This window comes from Melanostigma gelatinosum, assembly GCF_949748355.1.
Source record: "Melanostigma gelatinosum genome assembly, chromosome: 23".
Lineage (NCBI taxonomy): Eukaryota > Metazoa > Chordata > Actinopteri > Perciformes > Zoarcidae > Melanostigma > Melanostigma gelatinosum.
In genome coordinates this window covers 4985211-5004174 of record NC_136656.1, presented here as the reverse complement: position 1 = coordinate 5004174, position 18964 = coordinate 4985211, and the positions used below count along the sequence as shown (strand labels likewise).

Sequence of the window (18964 nt, the reverse complement as noted above, 5' to 3'; positions counted from 1 at the left end):
TGTGTCTGTGAAAATATATTTAAGTAAAAATCCAGCAGAGAATATTTTTAACACTGAGCCCACCAAATAATGCACCTCAGTAATACATTTAAAAATGTTTAGGCATCATTGTTTTTTAAAAATGAGTTATTACAGTAGGCTGTGTCCGATTCTTTAATTAATCCAATAATTACTAATTGTAAATTTATGAATTCCTGTTGGATTTGACCTGTTCTCTGCTGTAACCCATTTACGCTCAAAATAAAAATCTTGTTTACAAAGAAAACTGTGTTTTGTGAATTAATGACGGACTTCCTCACATGTAATCTATCAAATTTAAATCACACTTTTTATTGTTTTTTCTCTTGTAGCATTTACATCTTGATAAAGCTTTTGCTCAAGCTGAGAAAAAAAAACAGTTTACAATAAAAACATTTTGAGTGAGAAACATTTTTTTTCATGAAATGAGAAAGAGAGTGAGTAAAGGAATCAAAATGAAATAAATACAGAAATATACATCAACCACGGAGATAGCTGCACGTCATAAGGGTCCAAAAAGTTAAGACGCACTGCAAAATGCATATGAAAAAAGGCAAAACATAAGTTGCATAATATACATATGGAATCATCACTGGCACTGCATATACAAGAGAAACAAAAATAATGCTCCTTTGTTACTGAAATGTATACCTCTGTTCTCATCTGCAAAGAAAAAACCTGTCTCTGTCTCTCTCGCACACTCTCTCACACACACACACACACACACAGATATCCTCAGAAACATAGTAACTCGCGACTATCTCTCGTACACAACAGTCAAATACTGATGCTGTTGGTCCCTGTAAAGTGGGACATGTAGGACCCCAAGGCCGGGTTGGTGGGCAGGACTTTGATGGGCAGATCCCAGCTGAAGGTATCCACATCGACATGCTCCGCCCCTGCCCAAACTGTGACCTCTGATTGGTTCTGCAGAACCGTGGGCGGTTCCATGGGCTCCCTGGCGGTGACGAATTCAAAGTGAAGGCGCCACCTCAGCGTCACTGTACAGGCAGAGTTCAAATGTTTGGTGGTTCAGTTGATGTGTGATTTATAAGTGAGGATTCTGAAGTTATCCGAAAGCATTTTTTTCTTGACTTCAAAGCGGATTTTTGGCCATTTTTTTTACCATGGACATCAGCGATAATGATAACTTCAGAAAGTGTAAGTCACAATGAATCTGCAAATATGAATATTATGTTTGTGGTCAAATTGTGGTCAAAAACTCCACCTGGTGCTTTTACCTGGGTGGGACAAAACTGTTAAAGTTTTCACTTGATATGTGTAAAATGCTCAACATGTGATGTGTGAATGATTTCTATTAACATTAAGTATATTAAGTATATTTGCCGACGACTGACCGATGTCTGTGCTGAAGCCCGGCGTGACGTTGAGGGGGACAGGGAGAGAGAAATGGCTGGAGGCCGTGTGGAGGCAGGACTCCATGTGTCGCCCGTATCCAGTCACACTGATGACCTGTCCGGGGCGCCGCTGGTACTGCTGCTGGATCTCCTCCTCGTTCTGAAGGCTCACAGAATACTGGAAGACATATACACAAATATGATTCAAGTCTTAAAAACGAATGTACAAAAACAGAGGGAGCAGAAATGTACAAAAAAAAAAAGACCGGCAAACAAACCTGCAGGCAGGGAATGTCTCCCTCTGAGAAGTTGAATGTGCCGATGATGTCCTCCCCGAGTCTGTAAACCATCTTGAAGATGCAGAACTTTGCCACTTTCCCACGAACATTGGTGATATTAAACATCTCTGGACAACACAAAGGAACACACAAGCCATCCAAATAAAAAAACAGTGGAAAACATTAGTCAGAAAAGAAGATGAAAGTAGAATAACAGTATTATTTACAGGCCCAGAGACAATAAAATAGCAATAATAACTTAAACAGACAAACATGAATCCTGCTTTGGGTTGAGTTATATAATACAGTGCTTTAAACTGTAACAAAGAGCAGCGAGACAGAGCAGTGACTCACGGGGGCAGCGTCTTGAGGTAGTGACCATCAGCATGTCCAATGCTCTCTCCAAAGGCCGAGCATCCCTGCGGCTCGCTTCCTCTTCCTCCAGGAACGGGTTGGAGGGGGAAACCTCCTCATCCTGGGGGAATGGAGGCTCCGGCATGCCTACAGGTTGGACAGGAAAATGTCAAAAATGCAACATTTCTCAGCGTGATAGAAGTCAGATAACGTCTAAAGAATTTTTGCAACGCCATTTGTAGGCGAGGCACTAAACTGTTGTTATTTCTACAGACTCAAAGAGTAGAATAAATAGCTAAATAAACGGGTCCCTTTCCTTTGTTTTAATCAGCGTTCATCCGGTTGTTGCTGTAGTTTTCCTCATTCTGTTCTTCATATATAATGCTTAACTATGAGTAATCATTTCTCCTGCGGTTTCAAAGTGTAAGTGACACACCTCATTAGCGCTGGAATCTTTGCGGCACAATGCGAGCAACTGAAATTAAAAGTAGTCCAAATGCAGCTCACCTTGCAGAACCAGCACTCTGAAGGGAACCCGGAGTAGTTTGATCAGAGAGTTGACTCTCTGGCAGCCGATGGTCAGTTTGTAGACGTACTTCACCGCCTGACCACGGAAACTAGGAGGACCATCTACGGGTACGATCTCACTGTACGAATCTGTGGGAGAGCGAATACGCACGTCACACTGTTTGAATCACACACAGAAACAAATATGTTACTTTATAAATGTTGCAAAAAATACTGGATAAGAAACGTTTAACATCTCTATGACGTAAAGTTGTCATTTCGACAAGCAATCTCTGTGGTTTTTATTTCTTCCTTTTAAAAGTAGCCTTATTTTGTCATAGTTTTATGACTTATGTTAATCACATATGTACACACATACAGGTTTTGCTCTCCCCAGGGTCCAGGCGCAGGTCACAGAATAATATCTTAGGTGGTGTGTCCAGAACACACTGACCTCTCTCTCCTGTTAAAGAAAGCATTTTACACATGAAGTAATAAGGCTAATAAAACAAAGCTAATAATATCCAGAGCCCTTTAAAATGTTGTTTATCTTAAAACATAACACATACTCCATGTAAATATACTCCAATGAATGTGTTTATATGCATGATAGTGATTTTGATTTCTGCTTATCTCAGATAACTAACCTCTGTTTGGAATGAGCACCGTGTTGCTCTCAGCCTGGACGTCCTGTTTGTTGCCCTGGGCCGGCAGAGCCACTCTGTTCTCACAGGCATGAAACTGGCAGTGGATCTGGGCACTGGCCCATGCCAGCATCTCACTGGGACACAGCCAGAAAACACAAGGGTTACACAAGGGGAGTTTATAGAGTGTCCTGCATCACATGGTCCATGTCCACACGGGGTTACAATTTGTGTAAAAATAATGACGTACAGATCCTGAATACTATTATTATCTGCCCTTGGGAATTGCCAGTAGTGGGGTACCATCCCTTGTTTGTGCACACAAGGACCTTAGTCTTCCATCTACATTATATTTTAAATATGATTCTGTCTAGTACTCTTTGCTGATTTGGATGTTGTCTCAACAGACAGAAATTGGCATCTCTAGGTTTTATTTTCAGGTCTGTGATGAATAAAGAGGTGAAGGGAGTTCAGTCCTACCAGCTGGCTGAGGTGGACAGGTGGGACATCGGGTTGGTAAAAGTTATGAGACTCTCCATGAGCTCCCCGGCGAGAAACACGGGGCCCCGGGCCATGGAGGCCACCACCTCGATCATCTGTAACCACACACACCGACAACACCAACGTTACGTAACCGACATTAAACATAAAATCACTGTTATGGAAAATAAAATGCATTTGGATCCAAAACACTTTGTTATCCTAGCAAGATGATAATTAAGTTAGCTGAGTTTTCATACACTTATTACCACAACAAGCAGACTGAAGACAGAAGTTAACTTGTTTGGTGTCGCTTGCTAGCTAATGGCTGCTGTTTCAAGGGGAATTGCAATGCATACCTTTGAACAGACAGTAGCAGTAGACAGTGGTCTTATCACAGGGTGCACCTAAATTCGCTTATTGAGTAAAACGATGCACAATTTGACTTTCTTTCCAGAAGAACTAACGTTAGGCATTGCGTATCTGGTTAGCTAGCGTTCCAGCACAGCTACAGTAAACAAATAAACATCCGGGTGCTTTATGACCAATCACGAACCAAGGAAAAGTAAAACTCCTAAATAACAAGTATCAGAAAAAACCGAAAATAAATATATAAGTATAGGATCTCTTTAACATCACAGTGGTATCTCAATCGTTAAAATATGTCTGAAAGAATAAAAAAGGGCAGTGTAGAATCCCAGTAATAGTTTTTGGTCGGCCACTTAGAAGACGTCCCGTGGCACAGGAGACTAGCGGTGGAATGTTGCTATGGTAACTAGTAGGGAGTTGTAAACTCAATATTCACAAATAATCGTTGTTTTTGTGTGCCAATACTGTCGCAATCGACATAAGTTGTTTTATAAGATTTATATAAATAGCAAGGTTTTTTTAATGTGCCGATGAATGTCAGTTGGAGGCAAGATTAATACGTGGGGGTGAATGTAATCCCCCCCCTCATACCCATAATGGTACAGCCTTAGCAGCAGCTTTGCTGTCAATAGTTTTGTAATCCCTGGGTCAGGTTTGTCAGACATAAATTACTTCCTGGCTGTTCAGTGAACAGTGTTCACTGATTTTGACTCCATTAAACTACCAGCAACAATTAGCCATTTTTTGATATTTCGTCTCAGGTAGGCCCAGTGGCTTGGTTGTAGTTTGGATCTGCCAATATTGTAAAAGGAGGCGGTATGCGATGGCAACCTGCGCGCTCGTGTTATCTGAGAGTTAACGCTGAGGGCATATTGTCATAACTATCAATGATTTTCATCCAGAGCGCCTTGCTAACTGACAACGCAGAGGTCTGGTGTGTAGCAGCAGTGGTATGACGCGCTAACTCTGGTATTTACAAAAACAGAATCAACTATTTTGAATGCCTAGTTAGCTACTGTTGTTAGCCATTGCTACATGGGGTTGTTTTAGCTAACGGTACGTCATTAATGGCAAAGGTGATCTAAACCTACTGTTGCAACGTAGGTTACTTTGACGCATGCTTGATCTCCACCGTCCTGCAGTTTAAATGTGATCACTCCGTTTTAACCCATTTAGTTTGATCCTCTTTGATCTCATTGTAGGTGTCCCGATACGTCCTGTTGGTCTTAAGCTGTCATCCATCCAGTTGCTGCTGAAACATCAGGACTCCATTGCAAAAGGGGGGCAAAGGGGTCTGCAACCTCCTAAAAACAGGAATCCAGAGGGTGTTGTTGATGCAACTTGCTGCATCTGGTCCCCGATGATATAGAGGCTAATTTCTCTTGTGGATAATATCAATGTTATAATGGCACTGGGACCTTCTACACGAAGGAAGCTCCTCAGCATTTCTGCTCCATATTGAATGCACGATAAACTCACTCCTTTGGCAAAAAGCTGGTGACAACTCCCCGTTTGTAATCCCAAAGTGTTTTTTTGGCCTCCATTCGTACATACTTTAAGCTCCCCATTGAGTATCCTGCTAAAATGAACACAGAGTGGGGTGAGAAATCCTCAGCGGACCTCATGAGTAGCTATGTCTCTAAGGAAGTGGGATGTGGAGTACCCAAGGAGGGTTGGCGGATCTGTCTGGCGCACGAGTTCAAGGAGAAGAGGAAGCCCTTTCAAGCAAAAGACGTCTCACTGTCCAACGTCGTGGAGCACATCGGGCTCGGAATCAGGTGAGACACCCTAACCCTCATGTACAGTACAAAACACTGCACATGCACTCCTGTTTACAAGCAGTACACTTGAGCACAGTTGAAATACTCTGAGTTGAGACACTGATTAGTTCAATGAGAAGGGAGTATTTACTTAAGGCAGTGTAAAAATCAAAACATCTGTTGGTCCACAACCAGTTTTCTATGACGATGAAAGCCACACCCGAGATATTCGCCGCTGCTTCTTTTTCACACAGTGACACCTGCAGTGCAATGTTACAACAGAGCTCGTTCATGCTCGACACGACACGTCGTCGTTTCCTTTACAGCTGTGAGCAAACCACATAGAAGCACTTTAAGTTAACATTGAGCCACAGTCTTGCTTCACTTCAAATCTGTTGCAATGTTGCTGCAAAACTAAACACACACACACTGCTGCCTCAGTTTAGGCCAATGCAACAAACAAAAAAGCTGACGAAGCTTTTTCGCCGATGTCGGTTAATCTATGTGGCGGCATTTGTCAATCATTGTACAGATTATGTTGGAGGAGGTTGTTTGGAGAGGGTGTTGTATGATTCAACCCAAGTAGAGGCACACCGTCAGCTCTTCATCATTGGAAGGAGATGTTTTGCAATGTAGGATTACTATACCACTATACCTGCGCACAGGTTAGATTGAGGTTAGCACAATGTACGTGGCCTGTATTCAGAGCCAGAACAGGGCGAGGACCGTCTGCATTAGAGCCGACCCGCAGAACAACAAGACCCCGACAATAATGCAACCTGCCGCGGCTTCAAATAACTCTCTTTAACTGATCCTATTCATGTCCCGAGTGGAGCGGCCCTTTGTTGCTTTTCCTCTGAAGTCATTGTTTGCAATACAGTCCGGCCCTGCATTGGCATTCACAGTAGTTTTGCAAGAGATTTGTAGCACTCAACCCCTGCAACCCTGCAGCAGCGTTCTGCATTTGAGCAGAAAGTCCACCGTGTCCGGGAGTTCAGAACATAAATGACTCGTGTTAACCGCGATCTTCTGATCCTCGGGCCTCGGGAGCCGTTTGAAACCTTTTGTAACGCAGCCTCATTAATATTTTACACCACAACCCCGGTGCTGCAACTGGACACACATTCCTGCACACGTGCTACACATACTCGCACTGCTAACATGAGTCGGGTAAGAGTAGAGCGGCCACTTTGACTTCATTCCCCTCAACTTACAAGTGCTTCCTCTATGGAGCTGCACAATTCCCTCTTTCTCTTCCAGTGCTCAAGGATTAAAAATGCCCTTTAAACAGGCACGGAGAAAAAGCATGTTAACCAACTGCACATGTGCTTGTGTTGGTTAATCATCAACTCATTTGATAAGATAAGAGCCTATTCATAACCCTGTAACACATGACTGTAGTTAGGGTGTCATGCTAAGCTGTGTTATAACTGACTGAATATTTGCTGATTTCCTTGCTTGTTTTCAGCCATCTTCATTTGCTTTAAGCTCTTCCACTTATGATTGTACGGTGATCTGTGTGCTCGATGGTGTGTTTGTGTTCGTCCAGGTATCTAAAATGGTGGTACAAGAAGACCCAGGTGGAGAAGAAGGCTCCATTCATTGATATGTTTCGTGCCCAACCCTTACGTCAAATATACGGTGAGTTCAGGATCTCACAAGGGGCGTAACTTACACATCGATACATAATCCAATGGATGCAAAGTAAAAACATCAATACATATAAGCACCTTTTAAAAACTGTATGGATGGTTGGTGCCTCTAGCATTCGTCTACATCGTCGGTGTTTAAGGTTGGCTCTGATCCTCTAATATTGGATCAAAACTCTATTCAACGTTGACGCCATACTCTAAATTGCAGGTGCTCCACTTGGCGGCATTGGAGGAGGAACCATCACCAGAGGTTGGAGGGGGGAGTTCTGCAGATGGCAACTTAACCCTGGGATGTACCACTACAAAACTGTCACAGCAAACCAGGTCTGCATGATCTCAAATAGACGGAGGCTGGTGTGAAAGCGTACTACATCATCAAAACAACAACACCAAAGGATATTTAGTTACTTTGATCCTTTTATGTCCTGTATAATTGCACGCTAACTCATTTGTATCTCGGAAAACAAACGGAGACACAGAAGTACCAGATTATTTACAGTAGTCATGGTGTTGTTTGATTAAAGGGTGTGACTCTTTGTTCCCGGAAAAACCCGCTCTCTTGCTGTTCTTGTCATAACGACTTTAGCGCCTTCCACCTGAACGTATAACCAACAGCTGGATGCACAATCGGGTTCAGACATTTCACCTAAAGGGTTATCAGAGGGCATTCTGGGACATGTAATGTCTTATCTTTTAACTTACACAAAAATAAATTCCCTGTATTCACATCCTTTTTCTGTTCTTAGTTCACAGTGTGTCTGCGTCGGGGGGGGCAAACAGTTTACCAGCAGGTGTTGTCCGTAGAGCGTCCTCCCACACTACAAGGCTGGAACTGGGGCTACTGCGGAGAGTATGCCTTCTATCACGCCTTGTACCCCCGCGCCTGGACCGTCTACCACCTGCCGGGACAAAACGTCACATTAACCTGCAGACAGATCTCCCCCGTCATCCCGCATGACTACAAGGTAATTCAAACAATCCCAATATAGTTATTCTACCTTTGTCAGACCTGTGCATTTGATTTGATGTGAGAAAATATGTTGTTTGCAGTTGCAAGTAGAAATCATTTGTTCTTCACGATGATTCCTCCACGTTTATCTCCTTTTCCTCAGGACTCGAGTCTCCCGGTGGCAGTATTTGTGTGGGACATAGAGAACAACAATGACTACGCTCTGGATGTCTCCATCATGTTCACGATGGTCAACGGGTCGGGTCACAAGGACGACAAGAGCGGGGGACACTGGAATGAACCATTCCACCTGGAGAAGGAGGGGGAGGCGGTGTCGGGGGTCTTGCTCCATCACTGCCCTACAGTGAACCCTTACACTCTGTGCATCGCAGCCCGAGAACAGGTTTGCGTTCCGAGCTTTTAGCAGCTTCCGAGGTTTTTGTGGTAGATTGCACTGTAAGCAGCTGAGCAAGCAAATCCCCGAGGAATAAACAGCATTTGCAACAATAGTCTCAAGAATCAACTGGTTGTGGAATCTGTGGTGTTAGTGAGCATTAGGTTTTAGATTTACCAGGAGTGTTTGTGTGCAACAGCCTGACAGGGAGGTCAGTCACCAGACAGCGTTCAGTCCGAAGGGAACCTGCAGCGGCCTGTGGAGTGACCTCATCACTGACGGACGGCTGGACTCGCCTACAGGTCAGTGCTGAGTTACGATGAATCCCACTGCTTGTCCGCCCTTCGTAGCATTCAAGCTCTCACGAGTGGCGAAACGTTCATGCTCGCCAAAGTAGTAGTGACCCGCTTTGTTCCAAGTCCTAAGCCCCGACCAGTGGGCTATCCTGACCCCCAGCTACTCCACGTCAATGCCAAACATTCACCAATCGTCTCTTCCTCAAACGGCTACGCAGGGCCGGTGTTCAAGAAATGCAGCGGGATCCACAATTACAAGTGTTTAAAAACAGACTGCGCAGGGATGAGACGGTCATGAAGCAGAAACATGAAAAAGGGGAAAGAAGTAGAATGAAAGAAACTGATTCACAGTAAAAAAAAACCCCAAAAAAACACCCACAATAGCAATACATCACTCGAGCATCAAACACTGTGAGCAGAGACATTAAACATGCGGGGTAACATTTGGTGCAACCAAACCAAACTCGACCTGTCAAAACTATGAAGTTCAACTCTTACCGCTGCAGGATCCAGCCCGCCGACGCCTAAGGGAGAGAAGGTGGCAGCGGCGCTGGCTGCGGGCTGCTCGGTGCCGGCTCAGAGCCGTAACAGCCTGGAGTTCTGCCTGTCCTGGGACATGCCCGCCATCACCTTCGGCTCTAGGGAGAGGACACACCTCAGGTACGTCAAACACACAGCAACGTAAACAAGCTACGGGGATCTTTCTCCCTTTTACATTTGGTACTTTTAACTGAAAAAAAGACCACACTAGTGTTGTCAGTGTCGAGCTTAAACGCAGCTTTGTGGCTGTCCGTGCTCGACCCTCTTTTTTTTTTTTTTGAATCCCTGTCACAGATGCATTCTTCACATACATGCAGCACAACAATTTTCTCCCATGAATCATTCACAGTGACGAAAGCACACGTCTCCCTAATTGCAAAGAAAAACCCTTGAGTGACAACCGCTGTCTTTTTCCGTTTCCAGGAGATACACTCGTTACTTTGGGAGCAAAGCGGATGCGTCCCCCTCGCTCAGCCACTACGCCCTAACACACTACAGACAGTGGGAGAAGAGCATCGAGGAGTGGCAACGACCCATACTGCAGGACAGGTATGTTGAGTTGTAACATCTCTGTCGGTTACATGAGAAATAAAACATTTTTTTAATCTAAATTCAGACGACATAACACCGATCAATAGTTTTCCATCAATGCATGCTTAATTAAATTTATTCTGTCACCTGGGATTGTTGTTGCAGCTCTCTCCCCTCCTGGTACAAGTCGGCCCTGTTTAACGAGCTGTACTTCGTGGTGGACGGAGGGACGGTGTGGACGGAGCTACCGGAGGACGCCGATGTCAGCGGCGGCGTGCGTAGCGAGGACGGGGGGCTGCCAGCTCAGCCCGCCGTCGTCAAGGAGTTTGGCCGTTTCGCCTACCTAGAAGGTGAACGCCACTGAAACAGCCGTCAGCCTGCAAGGCGAGACGCGATGGAGAGCAGCAAATACATCTGCAACTATTTTGATAATTCGTTTTTTTTGACAGTTGCATGTATTCAAAACAAAAAAAAAAAACCCGTTGCACAAGAAATAATTACCCTCAACTGACACGCCTTCGGCTACAGTACTAACATTACACAGCCTTAGAAGTGACAATACTTGACCCACATTACCAAGCTGTTGTTGTCTCACAGGTCAGGAGTACAGGATGTACAACACGTACGATGTGCACTTCTACGCCTCCTTTGCTCTCATCATGCTGTGGCCCAAACTTGCCTTGAGTGTGCAGTACGATATTGGTGAGTGAAGCGTTTTAGTGTTTTATCAATTATCTACTGTATGTCTATTTGATAAAGAGTCATACCAGAGCAAGGTTTCACAGCAATAATCTCTCCTCAGCTGGCAGTGTGGTTCAGCAGGACCCAACAGAGAGGCTCCATCTGATGAGTGGGCGGTATTCTCCAGTCAAGGCCAAAAATGTGGTGCCTCACGACATCGGAGACCCAGGTAAGAGAAAGAAGATGCTTGATTTACTACATTTTAAGCAGTTCTGTTCTGTGCTGAGACTTTCCTTTGATCGTTGTATTGCCTCTCACTACAACATGATAGATGATGAGCCATGGCTGAGGGTAAATGCCTACCTCATCCATGACACTGCAGACTGGAAGGACCTGAACCTGAAGTTTGTCCTGCAGGTCTACAGGGACTTCCATCTCACCCAGGACAGTCAGTACCTGCAGGACATGTGGCCCGTCTGCCAGGTACACCTGACCGAGATCATCTTAGTTGTGCTGCATTTGACAGTTGGATCCCGTCTGTAGTAGTGACGCAAAACACGAGTATACTGGATTAAATGTCGCTTGCTCAAGGGTTTTGTTCTGGTTGGTCTGCTAGGCGGTGATGGAGTCAGAGATGAAGTTCGACCTGGATGGAGATGGGCTGATAGAGAACTCTGGATATGCAGACCAGACCTATGACGGTTGGACGGTGACTGGACCAAGGTGAGAAGATGAGGACGAACATGGAAGCCCTGAAATAACCATCAGTAGAGAAAAGGTTACAGAAATACGCAGATGAGTGATGTTTATTCCTTAATCTCAGCACAGAGGACTCCCTCTCTTGGGTTGTCTTTTACCAATCGGCATCATGAAGGCCGCCATGCCGACACTTAAGCATGTTTTATTGACATGCTAACGATCTGTGTGCGTGCTCATGTTTTTCCTTATAACTCTGAAGCTTCATGAACTTAAGTTTAGCACCACAGAAAAATAAATACTGGTAGGGTCATCCTCCCGAAAGACCTAAGTGCTACCCAGTCACCATTTACACACATTCAACACCTAATACCATTAAAATATATAATGTTAATAATAATGTAGTCCCTCTGTTTTGATTGAATTATATCTAATCCTTAAAAAAGGTCTTTTAATTACGGTAATTGCACCCCTCAAAAGAAAGAAACTTTAAGTCTGAATTAGATGGAAGGGGGAAGGGAGCGAGGGAAGGAAATGGAAAAGGGATGAGTTGTGGGCAAGATGATGAAAAATGGAGTTGTGTGTCGCTGCAGTGCTTCTCTAAATGTGACCCGAGGGGATGATTCAGAGGTTGTAGCCAAGATGAATAAGAGTTCCTTCCTAAACTGAGAGTTCCTGTTTTATACTTTCAGGCTGCAAGATTGTAGAAACAAGTTCCAAAGCTGGGAAATGAACTTAGGTCACGTGAGGACTAATGTTTGATTAGACGTGTAGATTCAAAGCAAGTCAGGATCTTAATACATTGTATTTTCCCCCCACTGAATAACTCATGGTTTTTATGAACATGACGTGATTTAAAGTCTTGTATTTTGTATGTCACAGTGCGTACTGTGGTGGGCTGTGGCTGGCGTCCCTATGTGTGATGTGTAAAATGGCGAGACTGTTGGAAGACGAGGAGACGTACCAACGTTACAGGGACATCTTGGACCGGGGCAGTGCTGCGTTTGACAAACTGCTGTGGAACGGTGAGTTCCATGAAATCTCTGAATTCATAGTGAGAGGCATGACAAACTCATTTACTTACGATAACACCCAGTCTGTCACTCATCAGGGATTTAAAACAGTAAAAAATAGTCTTCAGTTAAACGTATAATACGTTGTCGGTTTAGTTCTAGTGTGAGGGGGGATTATTTTTTGTATCAGTCTAAACGTTGATTTTTGTAGGAAATTGTTGCAGATAATACCTTTTAAATCCCTGTTATTTCCACAGCTACGTTGCTTGAGTTGTGAACTGCCTTTACTTTCTTTCTATTTTCCTTTCATGTTTAGGAAAGTACTACAACTACGACAGCAGTGGGAGAGACCTTTCTAACAGCGTCATGTCTGACCAGTGTGCTGGCCACTGGTTCCTGAGAGCGTCCGGGCTGGGAGAGGGAGACTACAAGGCAAGTTCAAACACAAGTGGCACCTTTAAACTGTGAGCACGCTCTAATGTCCAAGGAGGCAATGAGCAGGGTGAGGGGCAGTGCAAAGCGAGATGGCTGAGGGTTGAAAATGATAATGCACATTATGCACCTGAGGCAGGAGAAAAGGAGAAGAGACTTATCTTAACTCGTGTAGGTCCGACAAAGAACAGGAAGTCCACAGTCACATCCGAGCAGGTCTCAGACATCCCACCTTCCTCTCCTGTTAAGATTGAAAAGGGCTTTTCTGAGATTTCTTTTCTTACGTCTCGTAGTCTCATCATCACTCCCTCTCTCCCCCCCTTTCAGGCTTTTCCAACAGAAAAAATCCAGAGCGCACTAAAATCTGTCTTTGACCTGAATGTGATGAGCTTCGCCGGAGGCCAGATGGGGGCAGTTAACGGCATGCGTCCCGAAGGAGTGCCTGACCGCTCCAGCGTCCAGTCAGATGAGGTCTGGATCGGAGTAGTGTATGGACTGGCAGCCACTATGATCCATGAGGTAAGCGTGTGTGTCTTTTAATAGCTACTTCACAGTCATGGGGTAAAACAATACGCAAACACTCAAGTAATTTATCATTCGGAGGCCTGCATACTTTCAAGTTTTGTTGCAGTTCTGGGGTTAGTGTTAACGCTTCGTCCACTTATGCCTGACGCCGCTTGTCTTTTTTCCTCAGGGTATGCAGGAGGAGGGTATGCGCACGGCGGAGGGTTGCTACCGGACTGTGTGGGAGAGGCTGGGCATGGCCTTCCAGACTCCTGAAGCCTACTGTGAGAAGAACATCTACCGCTCTCTGGCGTACATGAGGCCTCTGAGCGTCTGGGCCATGCAGCTAGCACTGAACACTTCACAGAAGGATCGCACCACTTCGGCTGGAACTGGAGTCACAGACGGAGAGCAGGGACAGGATCTGAGGGAAAAAGAGAGCTAGTACCTGAGCCATTAAGACCGGTGGGGTTAGAAAAGTGCAGGTTCCTTTGAAAATGACCTGCGAACTCTCCTGCAGCCACCACTCGGTCATGTACACTCCCACCCTGCACGGGTCTGTTTGATTGGGTTTCTTGAATAAAATTCTCCAGTTTGTTTTGCTTCAGATGTTTGAGGCAGAACTGACAGAACTTCAGTCGCTACTAAACATCATATTGTTTGATGAGTTGAACATTTTCCAGGAGACTGCAAAGGGTTTCTGATTTTCTTAAGTTGTGCAGTGTAGGGCGCTAACCAGGCAATGTCAAAATCATAGCCAGTGTGTATTGTTAATTACAAATTGGCCTTGTGTTTCAGCAACATATTGTCTATTTGTACACATACATGAACGCACTACATTTCACATGTAATTAATAATTATGTCATACTTGGAACTAGTTAACATGCTTAATATTTGAGGACTGTTTTGTGTTATTAGATCAGCCACATGTAGTCATTGTTGTATTTTGACAGCCTGTGAGTGAATCAAACCAGATTTGAAAGATATAGACTTGAAATAAAAGTAAATTTGAGGATTTCCACTACTTGCATATGAATGCTCAGTGATGAATAGTGTTGGAAATTAAGTTTTTTTTATTTTTTTATGGCATTTGGTGCCTTGTTGCATGTTGGCCATACCTGCAGTATATTAATGTAGCGGCAACATTTAGTATGTTTTATAAAATCCAATACTCATGACAATCATGCTGAATAAATGACTGAATAAGATACAAAAGCAGGATCACTGTGTTGTCAATGAAATGTATATGGGAAAAATGTCAGTAGTTAGGAAATACAAATAATAAGCTGCATGAGGCATAATGCGTTCATCCATGATTGTCACCAGCGCGGATGCATTGTAAAATGTCCCGAGTCTAGTCTAGATTATATACTTATACTATCCATACATAGATTATTTTTATCTTCCAAGTTGATCGATTTTGTAGAATAAATGTTCTGCTGTCTTGATGTCATCAGGGTGTTGACTGAGTGATGTGACTGGTAGATACCAAACATACTAAAGAACATCTGCAACCTTTTTCTTTAATTATTATTGGACAGTTTCTCGTTTTTTACACAAAACATATGAATAAGCCACACTTTTATTTTCCTATCCTTACTTATATAACTAGGGAGGACAAAATATTATAAACACTAAATAAAAAATAATATAATATATAAAAGAAAACAGCATCACAAACTACAGCCTTGAAATGACTACAATTAAATCAACACTTCTCTAAATCAGTTTCAACCAAATCTGAACATTGTAACCATTAGAAAATATATACATAACTACATACATAAATTCCAGTGTCTATGCCTCTGGTAGAGGGGTTAAACAAACTTATCTTTTTTTTTATGTCCTCCAATCACTGCTCCTTGGGGACACGCTCTACTGAGGGGCAGTATATTGTCCCCTTATACTGACTGTGTCCAGTCGCCACCGTCCTGAAGTGCCTGAATTTCTTGCACGTGTTGTGCAGTACTCTGCGGGTCAGCTTTCGGCAGACTGGTACACGAGCAGGAGCAGGAAGGGCAGCGGAGGGTCTGAAACCCAGGGCCTGTGGCACAGCAACGAGGGCAGCCACCTGTAAGGTCACTGGAGCCAGCATCGCCAGCTGAGGTGGAGCAAGGAAGAGGTGCTGCTGCGACACTGGCTGAGGGGCCGAGGGTGGAGCGGGTGGAGCAGGGAGGAGCTGCCACTGGGTATGCAGCTTCGCAGACGTCGGTGCTGCGACTGTGGTGGCCAAGACCTTCCTCTTCACCTGGCCAACGGTGCTGCCAGGCAGGTAGTACTGGTCAGTCAGGCCTAGCTGGGGGGGGGGGATACAGAAGGGGAGCACACATTAGCAGGGGGTAGAGGGTTCCTCAGGTCCACCAGACACTCTGGCATGCCAGGCATGGACAGAGTTGACAGCTTGGCAGAATCATCCACAGCCTGAACAAGAAAATTGAGATGAGCAACACAATTTGAAAACATTGAGATGGGACAAAAATAGAGACAGTGATTGTATATCTTTACACATAATTATGTATTTATATACCCCAGACTTGTCAGGAGATGCTGAATCAAGCGCAGAGGAGACACCTGCCTGCTGCACGGTGGCAGAAGCCTGGGAGCATGCAGCGGGCTGAGAGGAAGAGAGAGGTTCAGAGGACAGAGAAGTCCAGGAGGAGACAGAGAAGTCCAGGAGGAGACAGAGAAGCTTGGGTCATTGTTATCTTCCTCAAAGCCCTTGTCTTCTTCTCCTCCCTCACACTCATCCGCATCCTCCAGCATGTCGTCTGTCTCCTCTGAGTCGGGGATGGTTGACAGGGGCCGTCCAGTCTGACTCAGCAAGTAGTCAACACCAATGAGCTCTCCTACAAAAAAGAACAGAGACACACACACACACACACTTTTAGTTGTAACCAAGGCATTTATCATTTTGAATTAGAGTTGTATGTATATTATGATATGTGTGAATGGATGGCTTTGACAATGGGAAAGATACAAATAAAGACTTGTTAAACTTCAGTTATGTAACCAGATATTAACGAGACATACCAGTGTATATGGAAGGTGGCCTGAAGGTTGGTACCAATGCCCGGCCAAACACTATCAGGCTGTTGTTGTTAACAGACTGGCTCACGTCACCGGAGTAGGTAAGGAAAGATGACGGCCTGCCGGTCACCGCTGCAGTCCCCCGATCCTGGTTCCACCTGTTCAGGCCTTCCAGGAGGTACAGCTGGAAATTCAGTGCATTTGCACTAGTTCCTGGAAGAAAAAAACCCCAAACCCAACATTGTATTGCTTTCCTATCTGAGTAATGCTTTCAGTAAATAACCTAAAAGTTATTTAAAATATAAAACACAAGAGAGACACCAACCTGGAATGAACATGTTCAGGTGGATGTGAAAGGACTCCAGGGATGTGGACCCTCTGGTACAGCGGTACTTAGTCAGGATGACGCCACCGTTGGTGGTGGTGCCGATTACTGTGTGCAGTGCCACTGGATGCACCCAGGGACATTGTGAGCTTATAAAAAGAGCAAATTTGGAAAAGGTAGTTTCCACGATCAGAGCTAAGCCTCCAAAAACCAACAAATTGAGGAATATCATCAGATGTTGTCCGAAGTGCAATGATCTACAATATTTTAAAAGCAAACACACCTTAAGCTATTCCAGGTAAATAATGCTAATCCAGGAAAATAAAGTTTTACAAAATGTAGAGCCCAACCTTCTAGCAATGAATAACAAAAGCAAGTGGGAGGGGCTTGCAGTTCGGGCCTAACCAACTTTGTATCAGACCTGTCTCTGTGGCGCAATTGGTCAGCGCGTTCGGCTGTTAACCGAAAGGTTGGTGGTTCAAGCCCACCCAGGGACGTTTTGAGCTTATCAAAAGAGCAGACTTCACATTGGTGAAAAAGTAGTTGCCACGATCAGAGCTGAGCCTCCAAAAACCAACAAATTGAGAAATCATGTCCTTGGTACAATTATCTCCAATCTTTTAAAAGCTAATGCACCCCATTCCAGGGGACCTTTTCAAACAGGAAAATTAACTTTTACAAAATGAGTCCAACCTTCTAGCAATGAATAGCAAAAGCAAGTGGGAGCGGCTTGCAGTTCGGGCCTAACCAACTTTGTATCAGACCTGTCTCTGTGGCGCAATTGGTCAGCGCGTTCGGCTGTTAACCGAAAGGTTGGTGGATCAAGCCCACCCAGGGACTTTTTGAGCTTATCAAAAGAGCAGACTTCACATGGGTGAAAAAGGTAGTTGCCACGATCAGAGCTAAGCCTCCAAAAACCAACAAATTGAGAAATCTTGTCCTTGGTACAATTATCTCCGGTCTTTTAAAAGCTAATGCACCCCATTCCAGGGGACCTTTTCAAACAGGAAAATTAACTTTTACAAAATGAGTCCAACCTTCTAGCAATGAATAGCAAAAGCAAGTGGGAGCGGCTTGCAGATCGGGCTTAACCAACTTTGGTCCAAGCCTGTCTCTGTGGCGCAATTGGTCAGCGCATTCGGCTGTTAACCGAAAAGTTGGTGGTTCAAGCCCACCCAGGGACGTTTTGAGCTTATCAAAAGATCAGACTTCACATGGATGAAAAAGGTAGTTGCCACGATCAGAGCTAAGCCTCCAAAAACCAACAAATTGAGAAATCTTGTCCTTGGTACAATTATCTCCGGTCTTTTAAAAGCTAATGCACCCCATTCCAGGGGACCTTTTCAAACAGGAAAATAAACTTTTACAAAATGTAGAGCCCAACCTTCTAGCAATGAATAACAAAAGCAAGTGGGAGGGGCTTGCAGTTCGGGCCTAACCAACTTTGTATCAGACCTGTCTCTGTGGCGCAATTGGTCAGCGTGTTCGGCTGTTAACCGAAAGGTTGGTGGATCAAGCCCACCCAGGGACTTTTTGAGCTTATCAAAAGAGCAGACTTCACATGGGTGAAAAAGGTAGTTGCCACGATCAGAGCTAAGCCTCCAAAAACCAACAAATTGAGAAATCATGTCCTTGGTACAATTATCTCCGGTCTTTTAAAAGCTAATGCACCCCATTCCAGGGGACCTTTTCAAACAGGAAAATTAACTTTTACAAAATGAGTCCAACCTTCTAGCAATGAATAGCAAAAGCAAGTGGGAGCGGCTTGCAGATCGGGCTTAACCAACTTTGGTCCAAGCCTGTCTCTGTGGCGCAATTGGTCAGCGCATTCGGCTGTTAACCGAAAAGTTGGTGGTTCAAGCCCACCCAGGGACGTTTTGAGCTTATCAAAAGATCAGACTTCACATGGATGAAAAAGGTAGTTGCCACGATCAGAGCTAAGCCTCCAAAAACCAACAAATTGAGAAATCTTGTCCTTGGTACAATTATCTCCGGTCTTTTAAAAGCTAATGCACCCCATTCCAGGGGACCTTTTCAAACAGGAAAATAAGCTTTTACAAAATGTAGAGCCCAACCTTCTAGCAATGAATAACAAAAGCAAGTGGGAGGGGCTTGCAGTTCGGGCCTAACCAACTTTGTATCAGACCTGTCTCTG

At 44.4% G+C, this 18964-nt stretch overlaps 2 protein-coding genes across 5 annotated transcripts; one reads left to right on the top strand and one right to left on the bottom strand.

Annotated features, from left to right (window-relative positions):
* Nucleotides 1-309: 309 nt before the first annotated feature.
* rgp1 (GP1 homolog, RAB6A GEF complex partner 1) lies at nucleotides 310-4277 on the bottom strand. 2 transcript variants are annotated; one of them, XM_079296038.1, is made up of 9 exons: nucleotides 3999-4277; nucleotides 3640-3755; nucleotides 3163-3296; nucleotides 2895-2978; nucleotides 2516-2665; nucleotides 2009-2155; nucleotides 1655-1782; nucleotides 1377-1554; nucleotides 310-1019 (listed from the first exon to the last, which is right to left on the bottom strand). In XM_079296038.1, exons 2-9 carry the CDS (start codon nucleotides 3753-3755, stop codon nucleotides 796-798), a joined length of 1161 nt encoding a protein of 386 aa, XP_079152164.1. In that variant the 5' UTR covers nucleotides 3999-4277; the 3' UTR covers nucleotides 310-795. The 2 variants fall into 2 exon arrangements, with proteins under 2 accessions (XP_079152164.1, XP_079152165.1); XM_079296039.1 differs by lacking the exon at nucleotides 3999-4277 and having other exon boundaries at nucleotides 2891-2978; nucleotides 3640-3753.
* Nucleotides 4278-4799: 522 nt separating this feature from the next.
* Nucleotides 4800-14676, top strand: gba2 (glucosidase, beta (bile acid) 2). 3 transcript variants are annotated; one of them, XM_079296023.1, is made up of 18 exons: nucleotides 4800-4977; nucleotides 5211-5786; nucleotides 7318-7409; nucleotides 7629-7744; nucleotides 8167-8385; nucleotides 8533-8772; nucleotides 8963-9065; nucleotides 9566-9719; nucleotides 10023-10148; nucleotides 10296-10480; nucleotides 10728-10832; nucleotides 10933-11040; nucleotides 11143-11294; nucleotides 11428-11534; nucleotides 12390-12532; nucleotides 12837-12952; nucleotides 13280-13471; nucleotides 13647-14676. In XM_079296023.1, exons 2-18 carry the CDS (start codon nucleotides 5593-5595, stop codon nucleotides 13899-13901), a joined length of 2607 nt encoding a protein of 868 aa, XP_079152149.1. In that variant the 5' UTR covers nucleotides 4800-4977; nucleotides 5211-5592; the 3' UTR covers nucleotides 13902-14676. The 3 variants fall into 3 exon arrangements, with proteins under 3 accessions (XP_079152149.1, XP_079152150.1, XP_079152151.1); XM_079296024.1 differs by having other exon boundaries at nucleotides 4800-5064; XM_079296025.1 differs by having other exon boundaries at nucleotides 4942-4958.
* Nucleotides 14677-18964: the final 4288 nt, after the last annotated feature.

Coding starts and splice junctions, on each gene's coding strand:
- gba2 (XM_079296023.1), top strand. CDS start 5,593: ATGAACACAGAGTGGGGTGAGAAATCCTCAGCGGACCTCATGAGTAGC. Junction 7,410..7,628: donor ACCCTTACGTCAAATATACG/GTGAGTTCAGGA, acceptor TCTAAATTGCAG/GTGCTCCACTTGGCGGCATT. Junction 12,533..12,836: donor TGACAAACTGCTGTGGAACG/GTGAGTTCCATG, acceptor TTTCATGTTTAG/GAAAGTACTACAACTACGAC.
- rgp1 (XM_079296038.1), bottom strand. CDS start 3,755: ATGATCGAGGTGGTGGCCTCCATGGCCCGGGGCCCCGTGTTTCTCGCC. Junction 2,666..2,894: donor CCCTGGGGAGAGCAAAACCT/GTATGTGTGTAC, acceptor GCTCTCCCACAG/ATTCGTACAGTGAGATCGTA. Junction 2,156..2,515: donor CAGAGTGCTGGTTCTGCAAG/GTGAGCTGCATT, acceptor TCCAACCTGTAG/GCATGCCGGAGCCTCCATTC.